The sequence below is a fragment of the Crassostrea angulata genome, chromosome 6 (assembly GCF_025612915.1).
Source record: "Crassostrea angulata isolate pt1a10 chromosome 6, ASM2561291v2, whole genome shotgun sequence".
Classification (NCBI taxonomy): Eukaryota; Metazoa; Mollusca; class Bivalvia; order Ostreida; family Ostreidae; genus Magallana; species Magallana angulata.
The window spans coordinates 42,343,590-42,358,372 of NC_069116.1; the positions used below are offsets into that span (position 1 = coordinate 42,343,590).

At 37.6% G+C, this 14,783-nt stretch overlaps 1 protein-coding gene across 4 annotated transcripts in view; it reads left to right on the forward strand.

The window, feature by feature from the left end:
• The window catches only part of LOC128189027 (zinc finger homeobox protein 4-like), a 107,347-nt gene extending 95,256 nt beyond the window's left edge, over positions 1 to 12,091 (forward strand). For all 4 annotated transcript variants that reach the window (XM_052860419.1, XM_052860421.1, XM_052860422.1 and 1 more), the window contains 6 exons: positions 2,009 to 2,158; positions 2,491 to 2,883; positions 3,058 to 8,415; positions 8,533 to 8,613; positions 8,725 to 8,904; positions 9,409 to 12,091. In XM_052860419.1, the coding sequence (XP_052716379.1) occupies positions 2,009 to 2,158; positions 2,491 to 2,883; positions 3,058 to 8,415; positions 8,533 to 8,613; positions 8,725 to 8,904; positions 9,409 to 10,028 (6,782 nt within the window). In that variant the 3' untranslated portion in view covers positions 10,029 to 12,091. The remainder of the gene's footprint in view (positions 1 to 2,008; positions 2,159 to 2,490; positions 2,884 to 3,057; positions 8,416 to 8,532; positions 8,614 to 8,724; positions 8,905 to 9,408) is intronic.
• Positions 12,092 to 14,783: the final 2,692 nt, after the last annotated feature.

The window sequence follows — 14,783 nt, forward strand, 5'->3', positions numbered from 1 at the left end:
CTAGCAAAACTTGATGAAATCCACAGCTGGCTTAAAATACTGACAGACTATTACACATTGAAAATATATTCAGATAAGCTATATCACATTCCTGTTTTATTATTTAAATGACATTTTTTTCTTAGGGGGGAGAGTAAAGGGGTTCATGAAAGGAAAAATTTTTTGTTTCTCCCAATTTTTTTCAAAGGCGGACTGTGAATTAATTTCATGTTGTTTAAGTTTTGTTAACAAAAATTAAAAAACCGAGAAATAGAATCCATGGCGGAACCAGACAAAGATATCACTGACGGTTCATTATATTTAATGACTTGGTGTTAAGTTACTTTCTTATTTGGCTGAGCCACCTTCACATCATCAGAGCTACAGGGCTCCTAATACTGAAGTAGCAAGTCGAAATGGTTGCAAGAACAATATCAAGCCCAGCATAAAGAAGATCTGAAGGAAAAATGAGAAAATATGTATAAACAATTTAGAGGCATTTTTGTACGAATTTGATAACTTGTAACTTGACGTCAATTTAGACCATGTCATCTGAATGTAGATGTTATCGAGAATACGGCAATTGTTCCCCCACTGATGAATTAGCATTTAGTGGATCATCTTTAAGCAAGGAAATTAAGGCTAATCCGAGCGTAACACTTTAATTTGGGTTTTCCTGTTAAAAGTAATATAGCTCAAATTTCTATTTTCTTTTGTTCTGGTTTTGGCACAGTAAAAATTCCCTTAGGTGACTGATGATTTTGGGAGTGTTGATTTTATAAATGAAAAGCTCAAGTTTAATGTTTTCTAGCATACATGTGTGAAAGATATGTGTGCTAATTATTTCAAAAGAATAAGTTGTTCCCTTGCTAAAACGCTGTTGATTTTCATTGGGTTTATTTTATGATATACATTCTTTTTTAATCCTATAGACCATTTTGGCTTGGACTGAACTATGGCTGTCAAGATTTTAACTCTTAATTAACAAAGAACAATCAGGCAAAAATAGCAGGATTTTCATTAATTAATTAGTGAGCATTTTCCTGAAATTAAAGTAGTCCCCCCTTTTGCTAATTAGCCAAGTCTCCAACAGGGCACCTGTGACTATGCAGCTTATATTAATTATCCTTATACTTTAAAGTATTAGGGTCATTAGATCTCCAAGGTCATTAGGCATTGGCCAATTAGTTCCCTAACAATTATTTGCATTGATTGCTAGTATTCCTCAAGACTTAATTAGTTTGTCTGTCCTATATATCACAGTGAGATTGCAGGGAAGCATCATATATTACAAATTCATCTGCAGTGCCTGCTTGATTTCTCTCTCCCTCTCTCATATGTTGTGTCTTCTGCTGCAATTGTCTTCTGCTCCCTTGACACTGTGATTGTGTAAGATTGCGAGTAATGTTTTTCACCGAATATATTTGGGGGAGTGTTAATGTAGCAGAGTTTTGAACTCCCCGGTTTTTTATTTTTAATTTTGTAAATTTTGTGTGAAATCTGTGAACATTGGAATGTTATGAACTGTCTTTTCTGCAGATGCTGATGTAACTGAATGTAATAACTGAGGAGGTCAGAGGCAGGGTTAAATTAGTGAGATGAAGTCTAAAGATTATGTGGAATACTTGAGAATTAATGGGATGTGGGATTTGTGCATGATGCAGTTTATTTAGATGAGAACAGCAAATTCTTTGTTAGTTGTGGAGAGGTTTGCACTAATTTACAGGGCATTTGCTGGTTTATGTCACTCACTGTTGAAGTCAACAAGCCAAGCATCTCTCCTGTTTTAATCGGTATCCAAATTTCTATCGTTTAATACATCTGCTCGGATGTGTGCCTCAAGAATAGCGAACAGTGGCAGGGATAGTTTAACCTGGGGGAAACTTTCTTCCCCTTGTTCACTGGATCTGCGTTAATAATACGTTTTATAAGTACGGTACTACAGTGATGTGATACATTTTAGTAGTGCGGTGTGGTGAGAATTCGAGACACTTATTGATAAGAGCCAATTTTTTGTTTTCTTCATCAGATGGTGAAAGTGAGTTAGAGGAAAGCAGTATGGTGACAGAAACCGAGTTACCTGAGAAGCACAGTGACCTTCCGGCCGGGATGTTCACCCCAAATGCCCTACCCCCCATCACCAAAGGGGGACCCTTAAACAACAATAACAACAATACAGGTAAGGACAGACAACTCTCACTCAAGATTTTGAAAATTCTTGAGTTATTATCAATCCTAAGTTATGATTAAGAAGGAAGATGCCTTATTTTTTAAATTATTTACAAATATTACAAATACCGGTAGATATTATGTAAATTGACTTAAAGAAAAATTACACACATCGGATTTGAGAATATTTTTAGATTATTATAATTGATTCAAACTCTTGAATAAGTTGAGACATCTTTAATTGTTTTAAATTATTTTGATACAGATATATTGCATAATTTCCATATCAATTTTTCACATAATTCATACATTGTTTCATTTGCTTTTAAAAATCTTTTGCAGGTTCCTCAAATTCCAATAACAATGATGAGCAGATACACGTGTGTCCTTACTGTGACTTCAGTAGCGTCAGCGAAATGAGGATCCAAGGTCACGTGTTGACCCAGCACACAAATCGCTCGCACAACGTTCTCTGCCCTCTGTGTCAGGAGGAGTTCAAGGACATGACACGACTGGAGCGCCACCTGATGTCGACGCACAGCGTTAAGGCGGAGGGGCTCCAGCGTCTGCTCATGATGGTGGACAAGGGAGACTGGGTGTCACAGCCCAGCACCATTAATAATCCAGCCAATCAGAATGCTGTCGTCCCAGCAACTAACATTCCATTTGACGAATCAGGGGAAATAAATCTGGAGGTTATGGAGACAGAAGCAGCTAAGCTGGAGGCTGAAGAGGGTAAATACTTATTTGTTTAAAAAAGGGAGTTTTAAAGATTTATCAATATTGTTGAGGGAGTGAAATAAAGTGCATGTTTGAATAATTTTTAAGTATTCTCCCTTCAGCATTTACTGCTTCTTTTTTTTACGTAAAATCAGGAGAGGGTTAAATGTTTCCTAATTTTTATTTCAGCTATTGATACAGCCAATATCACTGAGAAAGGAGAAATTGAAGATCAGTATCGCTGCCAGACTTGTTCCAAGACTTTCGGCAACATTGATGGACTATATGCTCATCAGAATGAACTGGGACATTTAGAGCTCAAACAAACACCCAGGGGACCAGGATATCTCTGTTGGAAGAAAGGATGTAATCAGTATTTCAAAACAGCTCAAGCACTTCAGGTTCATTTCCGAGAAATCCATGCCAAATGCCAAACTTTGTCAGCATCTGATTGTCACATCTACAAGTACAAGTGTACCCAGTGCAGCCTAGCATTCAAAAACTCAGACAAACTTCAACTTCACTCTCATTTTCATCTTATTCGTACAGCCACAAAGTGCAATTACTGTGGTCAGTCCTTTGGCTCCATTGCTGCCCTGAGAAAACATGTTGAGTCAGGTCATTCTGAAATTGAAGAATCTGACAAAACAAAGTACTTTGACTCCATGAGTGAAAATGTAGAAGCCATGGCCAAAATTCTAGCTAGCTCAGGAATGGAAAAACTCTTGACCAATGCATCAACCAAAAGTAGCAGTGTGAATTCATCAACCACTGTAGAAACTCCCAAAGTTTCACATACCAGCTCAACCCCCACAGAAAATTCAAGTGACACAGCCAAGACAGACATGAATTCCAATGAAACACTGGATAAATCTGAACGAGCAGAATCGTCTTCACCTTCAGAGTCGGAGAAGAAATATGAGGAAATGGACACAAGCGATGGCTCTGAATACAAGGACCAACAGTTCCTGGAGGATTACATGAACAGTCAAGCAATCGCAGAGGGTGGGTATGAAGACCCAAACAGGAAGTTCAAATGTCATAGGTGCAAAGTGGCATTTACCAAACAAAACTATCTAACAGCTCATAACAAGACTCTTTTACATCGCAAAGGAGACAAGATGAGCTATCCAATGGAGAAGTACCTAGATCCAAACCGACCATTCAAATGTGACATTTGCAAGGAATCGTTTACACAGAAGAATATACTGGTTGTTCACTATAACTCTGTATCTCATCTTCATAAAGTAAAGCAAGCTATCCAGCAAGGGGAAGGCCCACTGTCCCCTCCAAGCAATGACCCCACACCAACAACTACAGCAAGCTCTACATCAGCAGAGGCACAGTCCCCATCCAGTGCTGATGACAAGAACAAACCATACAAGTGCAACATTTGTAAAGTTTCTTACAGTCAAGGTTCCACATTGGACATCCACATCCGATCGGTCGGGCACCAGACTACAGCAGCTAAACTTCCTGACCTTATCATGTCAGGACAGATTGACCTAAGCCAGCCATTGATAGAACAACCAAATGACATACCCAAGTCACAACAGCAGAAGCTCCTTGCAGAGATGCTTCAACCTCACCAAATTTTGGCAGCCACCAGTGCAGTTTCACAACCCTCCTTGCTGTTTCCCGGGATTACATCTGGTATTCCAGCCATGGCTGGCCTTTCTCAATATAACATGTTGCCTGGATTATCGTTGTCCACATCTGTCTCTGAATTTGCTAAATCATCATCATCACAGAGTCACACTTCAGCATCCAAATCCAAAGATTATAAGGACGGTGAAGAGGCAGGGGAAGTGAAGCAGGAGTCATCTAAATCTGAGACTGGAGAGAAGACTACCTACCCATGCAACCGTTGTAATGCTGTGTTCATCAATCAAGAAAATCTTGCACAACATCAAATGGTGTGCTTGTACCAACCAGGAAATCTTGGCTCCATGAGTCGAGGACGAAATATGAACTTTTTTGGGAGAAAGACGCAGGTTCAGAAAAATTTGTTAGAGAATATTGGATTTGAATGTGTCATGCAGTTCAATGAGTTTAACCAGCCATCGGTGAAACGGGAAGTGATGGATGATGAGATTGAAGAAGAAGATGAGAAGAAGGATGAAGAAGTTAAAGTGGAACCTGAAAATGAAGTAAAGAAAGAGATAGAGATTGTGGAGAAAGTGGAAAGCAACACTGATTTGCCTGAACTTAATAAAAGTGTTTGTGTGACATGCAAGAAAGAATTCTCCAGCTTGTGGGTGCTCAAATCCCACCAAGAGGAAGTTCACAAAGAAGTGGTACCCATCAAATTGGTGGAAAATCTTGGACAACAATTTAAATCAGATTATGAGAAAAAGCTGCCAAAAGAAATGGAGAAAAGCTCATCTCCTGCACCGTCTGACACTGTGTCTAACTGTCCAAGTGATGCACCGACACCAACACCAGAGTCCACTGCCGAGATGCCACCCCCACCCCCTCCCACGACAACCCCACAGATCAGTGCCGCACAGCTAGATATGGCAGCCCAGATGATGCCCATGTTTGGACTTGGTATGCACATGCCTGTTCCTCTAAGTATGGCCATGGCAATGAATTTACAGCCTCCTCTCATGCCGATGATGTTTGGCCACATGGTTGGGGAAGGAAATGTCTCAACTCCAACATCCATGGCTGAGCAAGTTCTCCCCAAACAGCAGCAAGCAGCTCAAGCCGCTCAAATTGCTGCTCAGCAAGCAGCTCTTAACCAGAAGAGAGCAAGGACCAGAATTAATGATGAACAATTAAAGATCCTTAGAGCTCACTTTGATATCAACAATTCTCCCAGTGAAGAACAAATAAATGCAATGTCTGAGCAGTCTGGGCTACCACAGAAAGTGATAAAGCACTGGTTTAGAAACACCTTGTTTAAAGAGCGACAGAGAAACAAGGATTCCCCTTACAACTTCAACAATCCTCCTCTGACAACATTGGATTTGGAAGAGTATGAGAAAACTGGAAAGATTCCTCCAGTCAGTGAGGAAAAGACTCCAGATATTAAGCCTGTCATAAAGGAAATTGAAGAGGTGCAAGTGAAGAAAGAGAACATTAAAGCAGAAACCACCACTGCAGCCCAGTTGTCACAGCAGCAGCAACACCAGGATTTCCAAAAACAGATGCAACAATTACAGCAACAACAGCAGCAACATCTACAGCAACTCAAGCAGCAACTACAACAACAACAGAGCATGTTCAAGGAGAAGGTGATTGATCCATCTCCCATCAAAGTTGAATCCTCTCATCGAGAATCTCCAGAGTTGAGCGACACTGATTATTCCAACATGTCCGCAACTTCTTCAATCCCATCCACACCAAACCATATGTCATCCTTCATGATGACATCCGGCTCAGGTGATGACATTAGGCCCAGATTTGAACCCACACCTTATCACAGTGGATACGCAAAGCGTGCAAACCGCACCAGATTCACCGACTACCAAATTAAAGTCCTTCAGGAATACTTTGAGCAGAATGCTTACCCCAAAGATGATGAGCTGGATCATTTGTCACAAATGCTGAACCTCAGTCCCAGAGTGATTGTTGTCTGGTTCCAAAACGCCAGACAGAAAGCCAGGAAGATATATGAAAATCAGCCTCCACCAGAAACCAAAGAATCACCAAGTGTCAACTCCACCTCTCCATTCCAAAGAACCCCAGGACTAAACTACCAATGTAAAAAGTGCTCAGCTGTATTCCAGCGCTACTATGACCTCATTCGTCACCAAAAGAAGCAATGTGGCCTCGATTCTGACAAGATTCAGATGCCACTACATGCTGGCATGGAAGACGACAGTGACTCCTTGTCCACACTCTCTAGAGATGACTTCAATGATGAAACGGCCTCCACAAATTCCCATGATGTGTCCACCTCGGGGGACAAAGACCACCTAAACAAGATAAAATTCAAGTGTGAAAAATGCCACCTGTCTTTTGATGGCCTGGAACACTGGCAGGAGCATCAGGCAGTGCATGCCATGAACCCTGGGTTGTTTGGCAGCATACCGACCAATAGTGCTTTTGGAGTTCTGCAGTCCATGGCTGCTGCCCAGCAACAGGAGAACAAGAATCTGATGAAGAGGAAACTCAATGACAGCTTTGATGACAAGTTTGATGATGACGATGACCAGCCAAGAGATAAACGTCTGAGGACCACCATTTTACCAGAGCAGTTGGACTACTTGTACCAGAAATACCAGATTGACTGCAATCCAAGTAGGAAGCAGCTAGAAACCATTTCCGCTGAAGTAGGTCTGAAGAAACGGGTTGTGCAAGTATGGTTCCAAAACACTAGAGCAAGGGAAAGAAAAGGACAGTATAGAGCCCACCAGCAACTTATTCACAAGAGGTGCCCCTTCTGTCGGGCTTTGTTCAGGGCCAAGTCAGCTCTTGAATCCCACTTGGCTACAAAGCATCCAGAAGAAATGGCCAAAGGCGACATCAATGTTGACAATCTGCCAGATGCAGCCATTGAGCCTCCTGGGTCCCAAGGATTTGGATCTTTAATGACCTCTCCATCAGACATGAGTAAACTCCTGTCTCCTCATGGTATGCAATCCTTTATGCCTGGACTTTCCTTCAACGACCAACTCCAGATGTCAATGAAGCAGTTTTATGAAGATTCCTACAAGAAATACATGACTGACTTGACGAGCACTCCCAAGGAACATCGGGAAAGAGAAAAGGATTATGACAGTCCAGTTGTCTCTAAAGCTCCCAGTTCCAGTACCAAGTCGAGCAGCAGTGGGACAGAGGCTCCTTTGGATCTGAGTAAGCCACTAAAAGTAAACACCGATCATGACAAGCATTCAGATGGGCCATCCACAGACATGAGTGAGAGGAGTTATGAAGACCATAATGCCTCCAACAAAAGTTTCAATGACTCCATTTCCGAGACCTGTTCCAATAATGAGAACGACGATTCCAACAGTTACTCCACCAGTCGCCCAAATTCTCCTCTTGGACATTCTTCCATTCAAGGAAAGAGGTACAGAACTCAGATGACCAGTCTACAAGTTCGCATAATGAAAAGCATCTTTATCGACTACAAAACACCGACCATGGCAGAGTGCGAAATGCTGGGACGAGAAATTGGCTTGCCAAAACGAGTAGTCCAGGTTTGGTTCCAGAATGCCAGAGCCAAGGAAAAGAAAGCCAAATTAACAATGAATAAGGGCTATAGTGCTGAACTGGATTTCCCCAAGCCTCCCGAAGAATGCAACCTGTGTCATTTCAAATATTCTCACAAATACACCATCCAAGACCACATCTTCACAAAGAAGCACATTGACAAAGTAAAGTTGTACATCCAATCCCAGTCGGACGTGGAGAGTAACCTGACTGGGCAGGGAACTTCCTCCACTGCATCCAGCAGTGAGGCCATTCGTCAGCACCAGGATATTGGGCGCATGAAGAAAGCCTGGGATGAAGCAGCGGCCCTGTCCAACAGCCAATCCCATTTTGCCCAGCTCCAAGCCATGGGACTTGGGGGTCTTGGATGGTCCCAAATGCCAGGTTAGTGTTTGAGAAAATTGTGTTCACTCTTCATTAAGATTTCAAGTTTGTGAAGTTTTTTTTCCTTTGCATTACTAAGTAACCAGATGTTATATTATGATTGTTTTATCATTGCAGGTTTTAATCCATCAGACATTATCAAAGACTTGCAGAAAGACAAAAAGAACAAAGAACCTGAAAGTGAATCAAAGTCACACGGTAAGAACTAATACCAAGCTCCACTCTTTCACATAGAAAACATTGTAGAATTTGATACTTTTTTATATTTCTCTTCATGATTTTCATCCTTGTTTTACTTTAAATTTACAGGTAGCAGCAAGGAGAATGACATTGCCGCTCAGATTGCGGCTGCAAACATGATGAATCCATTTGGCGCTGGTTTCCTCCCTGGACTTGATCCAGCCATGCTCCCTTACATGGGATTCCCAGGAATGCCTGGACTCTTACCTGGAATGGGAATGCCATTCATGCCACCTGGATTCATGCCTGGTGAGTCTCGTGAGAAATTAAAGAAAAGAAAACGTGAAGAAGTAGAGAATATCGAGAATATCCCCCCACAGAAAAGAGTTTGTGTGAAATAAATGAATAACAGACAAAGAAATGTTGTGATAAAGGAAATGTAGAAAATATCTCTTAACAGACTGTTAATAGAGAGTATTCAGATTTATAGTTATTATACAAGAGTAAAAGAACAGAACGTGAGGAAAGAGTTTTATGATTGATAAACTGTTAATTTCATTTGATAAGACATTTTGCTTCCTTAAAGTTACTGAATCATTGACATTTTGTTCTCTCATTAGTGAACAACTTTCTTTATTAACCTTTGATATTCTTGTAGACTGACGCTATTTCACGTTATGTGTAAATAAGCACTTGTTGTCATTACTGAACCTTTTTATTTGTCCTACCTAGTCATTGACGTTAAGATATATGTATTGAAATAAAGAGCAGCAAAATATTAAGTATTCCATGTTTTTTTTTTTGCTTTGTTAGGTTCAGAGCATCTTCTGAATTATGACCCCATGACGTTTGGGACACCCTTATCACTGTTACAAATTCCACCGCAGGCCATTAAGGACGTGAGTGTCAAGCTCTCCGATCCAAAAGCAAATGTGGCCCAGTACACGCAGGATTGTAAATCCATAAATAGTCTCAAGTCTCTGGTCAACTCGGTCGACTACAGCTGTGCCAGAGAGTCGACGGTGGATGTTGGATACATCTGCAAGAAATGTCAGACTGTCTACCCTGCCAAGGATGCCTGTCTGGCTCACCAGAAATCACTCTGCTATCCCACAGCCCCCGAAAACATCCAACCTCTTCTGAAGCTGGAGCAGATTCAGTACGAGTGTCGCCTGTGCACAGATAAATGGTCGACGGTGCAGGAGTACAAGATGCACTGCCAGGGGGAGTCTCACAAGGCAAAAACAGCCCACGTTCAGCAAAAGATAAGTCCCTCAAAGTCCCCAGCCTCGAGTCAATCAGTAGGTCACGGGACCTCACAGCCCAAGGATTCATCCTCCCACACCACGACAAAATCTCACAGTTCTTCCATTACACCCTCCCCATTGCCAAAAAAAGACTCAAAAGAAGACCAGAAAGAGGCCAGTGATTAACGATTCGGAATGAAATCGAGTGTGTAGTAGACATTTTTTCATTTGTTGTGTATACATCCTGTGTTTCCAAGAGCGATAGGTTTAGATGTATTTTTGTTACCATTTTTCTCATGCATGTTTTAAGTGTCGGTGTGCATCTTTGTTGTTGTGTTCGAGACAGAGACTCGTAAAGTGCTGTAGGTGCCACCGTAATTTGTTGCCGGAGTAATTTCGGCCACATATCCTCCATGTTGACGTTGTTAAAAATGATTCGTTATTGTTTTATGCTACATTTTAAATGTGGTATACAATTATTGTTTATACATATATTAGGGTTCATTTTATATACATAGTTGCATTTATTTTAATTGTCCATTGTTTCTTTTTTGTATACAGTGTTAGGTATGTTGAGATGAGAGAGATATAGACTGAGAAAGAATGTTGTATAGATCATTTTCGATGTATCAACTATTATGACCTATGTATGTTAACATGTATAATCAGGTTTTTTTTTTTTTTTTAAATCATATGCTAGCGTAGGTAATTAGAAGTATACAAGATGGCTTCCAGTTATCTCAGCATACAACCAAAACTAGAAATCAAAAATCACAACTCGACAAAATGAATAGCTTACCGTAATATTTTATTTCTTGCTAGATTCTTTGTTGGGTTAAGTAGCTTTGAGCTACATGGTGAAACCAACCCATAATTTGATTTGCTTTTTATTTTTTTGTTCTCGAGATAGTCCCAGGCATTAGGTTGCAAATATGAAAACAAATGTATACTTTATTATTCAGTTTGTTATCTTGATATATAAAACTTATACCATGTAGGTTCCAGATAGCTGTTTAGCTGCAATAGTCCCAAAAAAAACTATTATACATATTTTTGTTCTTTTCATTCCATATTTGAAATAGATATTTTGACATTTTTTTCCATTTTTTTCGTTTCTCTGAGTCTGAATTTAATCAGATGGTCAGTGATAATAGTCCAGATGATATATTTTTAGATGCTTAGAGAGCTATGCTTTTCTTGTAACATTATGCAAAATGATTTTGATTTTGTCATTGAGTTTCAAAGGTTGTTATATTTTTTTGTGGTCAATTGAGCATTTGCTGTATGTGCATTTACAGTAGTTTTCCTGCAGTATCCAATTATGAAATGCTAATGAAAATAAATGAAATACTTTCTGAATATGAGAAAAGTAATTCAAAAGTATTAAATCACATTAAAATTCATAGACATATCATAATCGCATTGAATCTATCTTTCTACATTTTACATTTTTCATTTAAGAATACTGGAGCAAGGAGTCTTTATCTGATTAAAGCACTATACCAACAATGATTTTAAATTGAGAGTAAAGCAGAGTTAAGGAACTTGTCGTATAATCTTGCTTTCATTAGCTCATTAGGGTAATTAATTAGTACTATTCTTGATCTCAGTAATTTCTCTCATTAATCTGACCTCATATAAAGAAATCCTAATTCTGTCATTATATGATTATTATTTTTTCCTTTGTTCATTTTTAGTTGAATTATAGTTACTTTAGTTTATTCTTATACAAAATATGTATTTACAAGCATATACATGTACTTATCATTTCTTTATATGTATTATAGTCCAGCATTTTTTTCCACCCTCTTTTTATCACTTTGCTTATGATTTCTCTCAGATATAGTTCAAATTTTCAGCAAAGTATAAAAAATAACATTCACAAACTTGTATAAAGTAAAATGCAATCTCAAATGGATTTCATTATTCTCTTGTGTTTGTCCAGCCAACATTGCAACATTTAAACAAAGGTGCTGTTATTAATGATTTAAAGATGGTTGAAAGCCGGAGGGTCTTATTAGGTCCTTGGAATCCATTTTTTTTTTCGTTGTTTTTAATTAAATTTTGGTTAAGTCACGTTAAGGAGGTGTTCATCATGTTGATTTGCTATTTATAGCAAAACAGTCAATATTTTACTTCTTTTTTTTTTTTCATTTTTCACTGTTACATCTTTTAGACATTTTAAAGAGAAGTTATATGTAGTCTGCTTTGCAAATATAAAAGAAGAAATAAATATATCTAAAAAGATACTCAGTCTGTTGTTGTTTTTAAAGAATTCATTACGCATTACGGAGAGTTGAATTTATCAGAGTTAGCTAGATTTTGATACGAATGTCAGCAAGTCAAAAATGCATCAGATTCTGTAAACCAATTTTTATTCGTGTGTGAGAAATTCTTGCAGGGTTAGCCAAAGCCTCATCGCCTTAAATATTTCTCGTCTTAAACAACTCTTCAAATATTGCTGGAATATTCTTTTCAAGGTAATCTACATCATCATCTTGAAAATTAGTAGTAGTATACCAGTTTACCTATGGTAAATTGCCGAGTATTATGATGAAGTTGTTGGAAAATGAAAGTTGGTTTACAGCATCTGTAAGCAGAGGTTACTCGCAAGTATTTTAGATATTTATAGTACTCAAGTTATATTTGGTTTACAGTCATTATTTGTCAGAGAAATGGGGATTAGGAGCATTATCAACTAAAGGATAAGTATGTTGAATATCTTTGATTAATCAAGGTCACTAAACTTGGCATGCATATATTTAGGATGTGCACTTTGGCATGTGCAATTTTAATGAAGGAAGTAGCTATCTCCCTAGACCAAAGAAGGAGATAAATGATGCCCAAATTATGGTGAAAACTTAAAAAAGTTATCATTAGATTTTCAAATTTATAAATGCTAGGGTTTGATTTTGAGATTGAGGGAGAGTTAGATAACCATAATCAGTAAATGGTTTTAACAAATTTTAATCAAGTAATCTGATTTTCTTAACCAAAGGAAAAGTGTTGAAAAAATTATTTTTTCCTTGAGTAAACTTCCTTTCTTGATTAAAAGATTAAAATAGGCTTAAGTGCTCCATTGCTCTCTTACCAGTACGTGTCAATTCCAGGCGAAACTTGAGAATTTCAGGGTTTTGTTTCATTATTTATTCAGTCAAATTTGATTATATTTTTTAAAAAATTATTTGCAGTGGTTCAAAATACAAGAAACTGCTTATTTTAATGTATTAATGACCTTTGCTGAAAGACCCTCATATGTCTGTTTAAAATTTGGACCCCATTGTGACCCTCATTTATGGACAAGAGACAAAATTGTAACAGATAACAAATCATCAGAAAAACTCACTTGAGTCTTTGTTTCAAATTCAAAGATTAACAAAAAAGATAGACCAAAAAAAATTAGAAGATTATCAACGTTTGATCACAAAAATATTTATTCAAGCCGACTGTTGCATAAATGTTCTGTGATAAAATCTATGTGTACAGTATTTAACATACAAAATATCATAACAGTAAATTATAATACATAGCACCAAGAACACCAACTAGCTTTCAACCACTTGACAACAAAATATTGATAAGTACATGTTCCGCTTAAAATAGGTGTGTATATCTAAGAAAAAAAACCTTGGGGAAAGAGTGCAGTAAATCCAATGCGATTATACAGATATTAATATACCATTTGACCAGCTATTTTTGAGAGTGCAAATTTTGGGCATATTGAGTACAAAAATAGGAATATTTCATTTTTGCTATCTCATTTCAAGCGATATCTGAGTTGATGACTATATATAAGTAAAAAAAAATCAAACTTTTTTTTTGTGATTGAAATTGTTGTGTTTGAATGATATTGCAAAATTTAGCAAAACATAACACCCCCCATAACACCCCCCCCCCCCCCCCCCCCCCCCAGAAATCCAACTGTTTGATACATGTATTTTAATATTTTATTTATCGTATGATTTTGGAATTGATAAATGAACATGTATTTCAAGTGATATAATATCAAAAATTGAGTTCTTTCCTGTCCATGGAAAGTTATACCAATTTTATTTACAAAACTAGAAACTATTGCATAATCAACAAATTAGGCATTTAATACCTTATGTAAGAAATGGATGAAGATCGGAATAGCGGGAAGTCTTACAATTATATACCAAAAAAAAATTTATAGAAAAAAAGTTTGATTTATAATTCCTTTTAGCTATGTTGTTAAGTCAATATTATGTATTGTGATTGAAGAGAGATACTGCAGCTATAATAAGGCCATTGCAAGTTTTTTCTTTGTTTAGCATCCACCCAAAACTCAAAAACTAGTATCTTTCTATCAGGAAAAAAAACCACAAACCTTAGAAAAAAAACACAACTTTAAAGGTTCAACAAAATAAAATTTGTTATATATTTTGAAGCATTTTCTTCACTTTTTAACAAAAATAACAAATACCTACTATATGATTTCCATTTTGAATGTTGTTATATTTGATTTCTGATCCGGATTTAAAAAATGAGATCCTGAGCCCGACATATGAAAAAGCGATCTAATCTTATGAACAACCATTGTGGTTTTTTTTTTTTTTTTTAAATTTTTACATCTCAAAACCAATCCGTCCGCAGAAGCTAAACATAGAAAAAACTTGGAATGGCCTAATCCTCTTATGAAGATTCTAGCTACCATGGTGACTTTCTTCTAATTATCTCATAAATACCTTACGCAACATTGATAAAATCCTTGAGTATTTCAAACTAATGAATCCTATTTGTTAAAAACATATGCGAATCTTCCGCCAAGTTTTAGAATAAGAGATACTTTACACAGTCCTCCACTAATTAACCCTTTGATAATACCTTGAAAATTTTTAAGGATGTTGATTAAGTGGAAAATTCTGATCCCTACTGTAAGGGTTAATAAGGCCAATGAGTATGCATGTCTCAATTCTATGA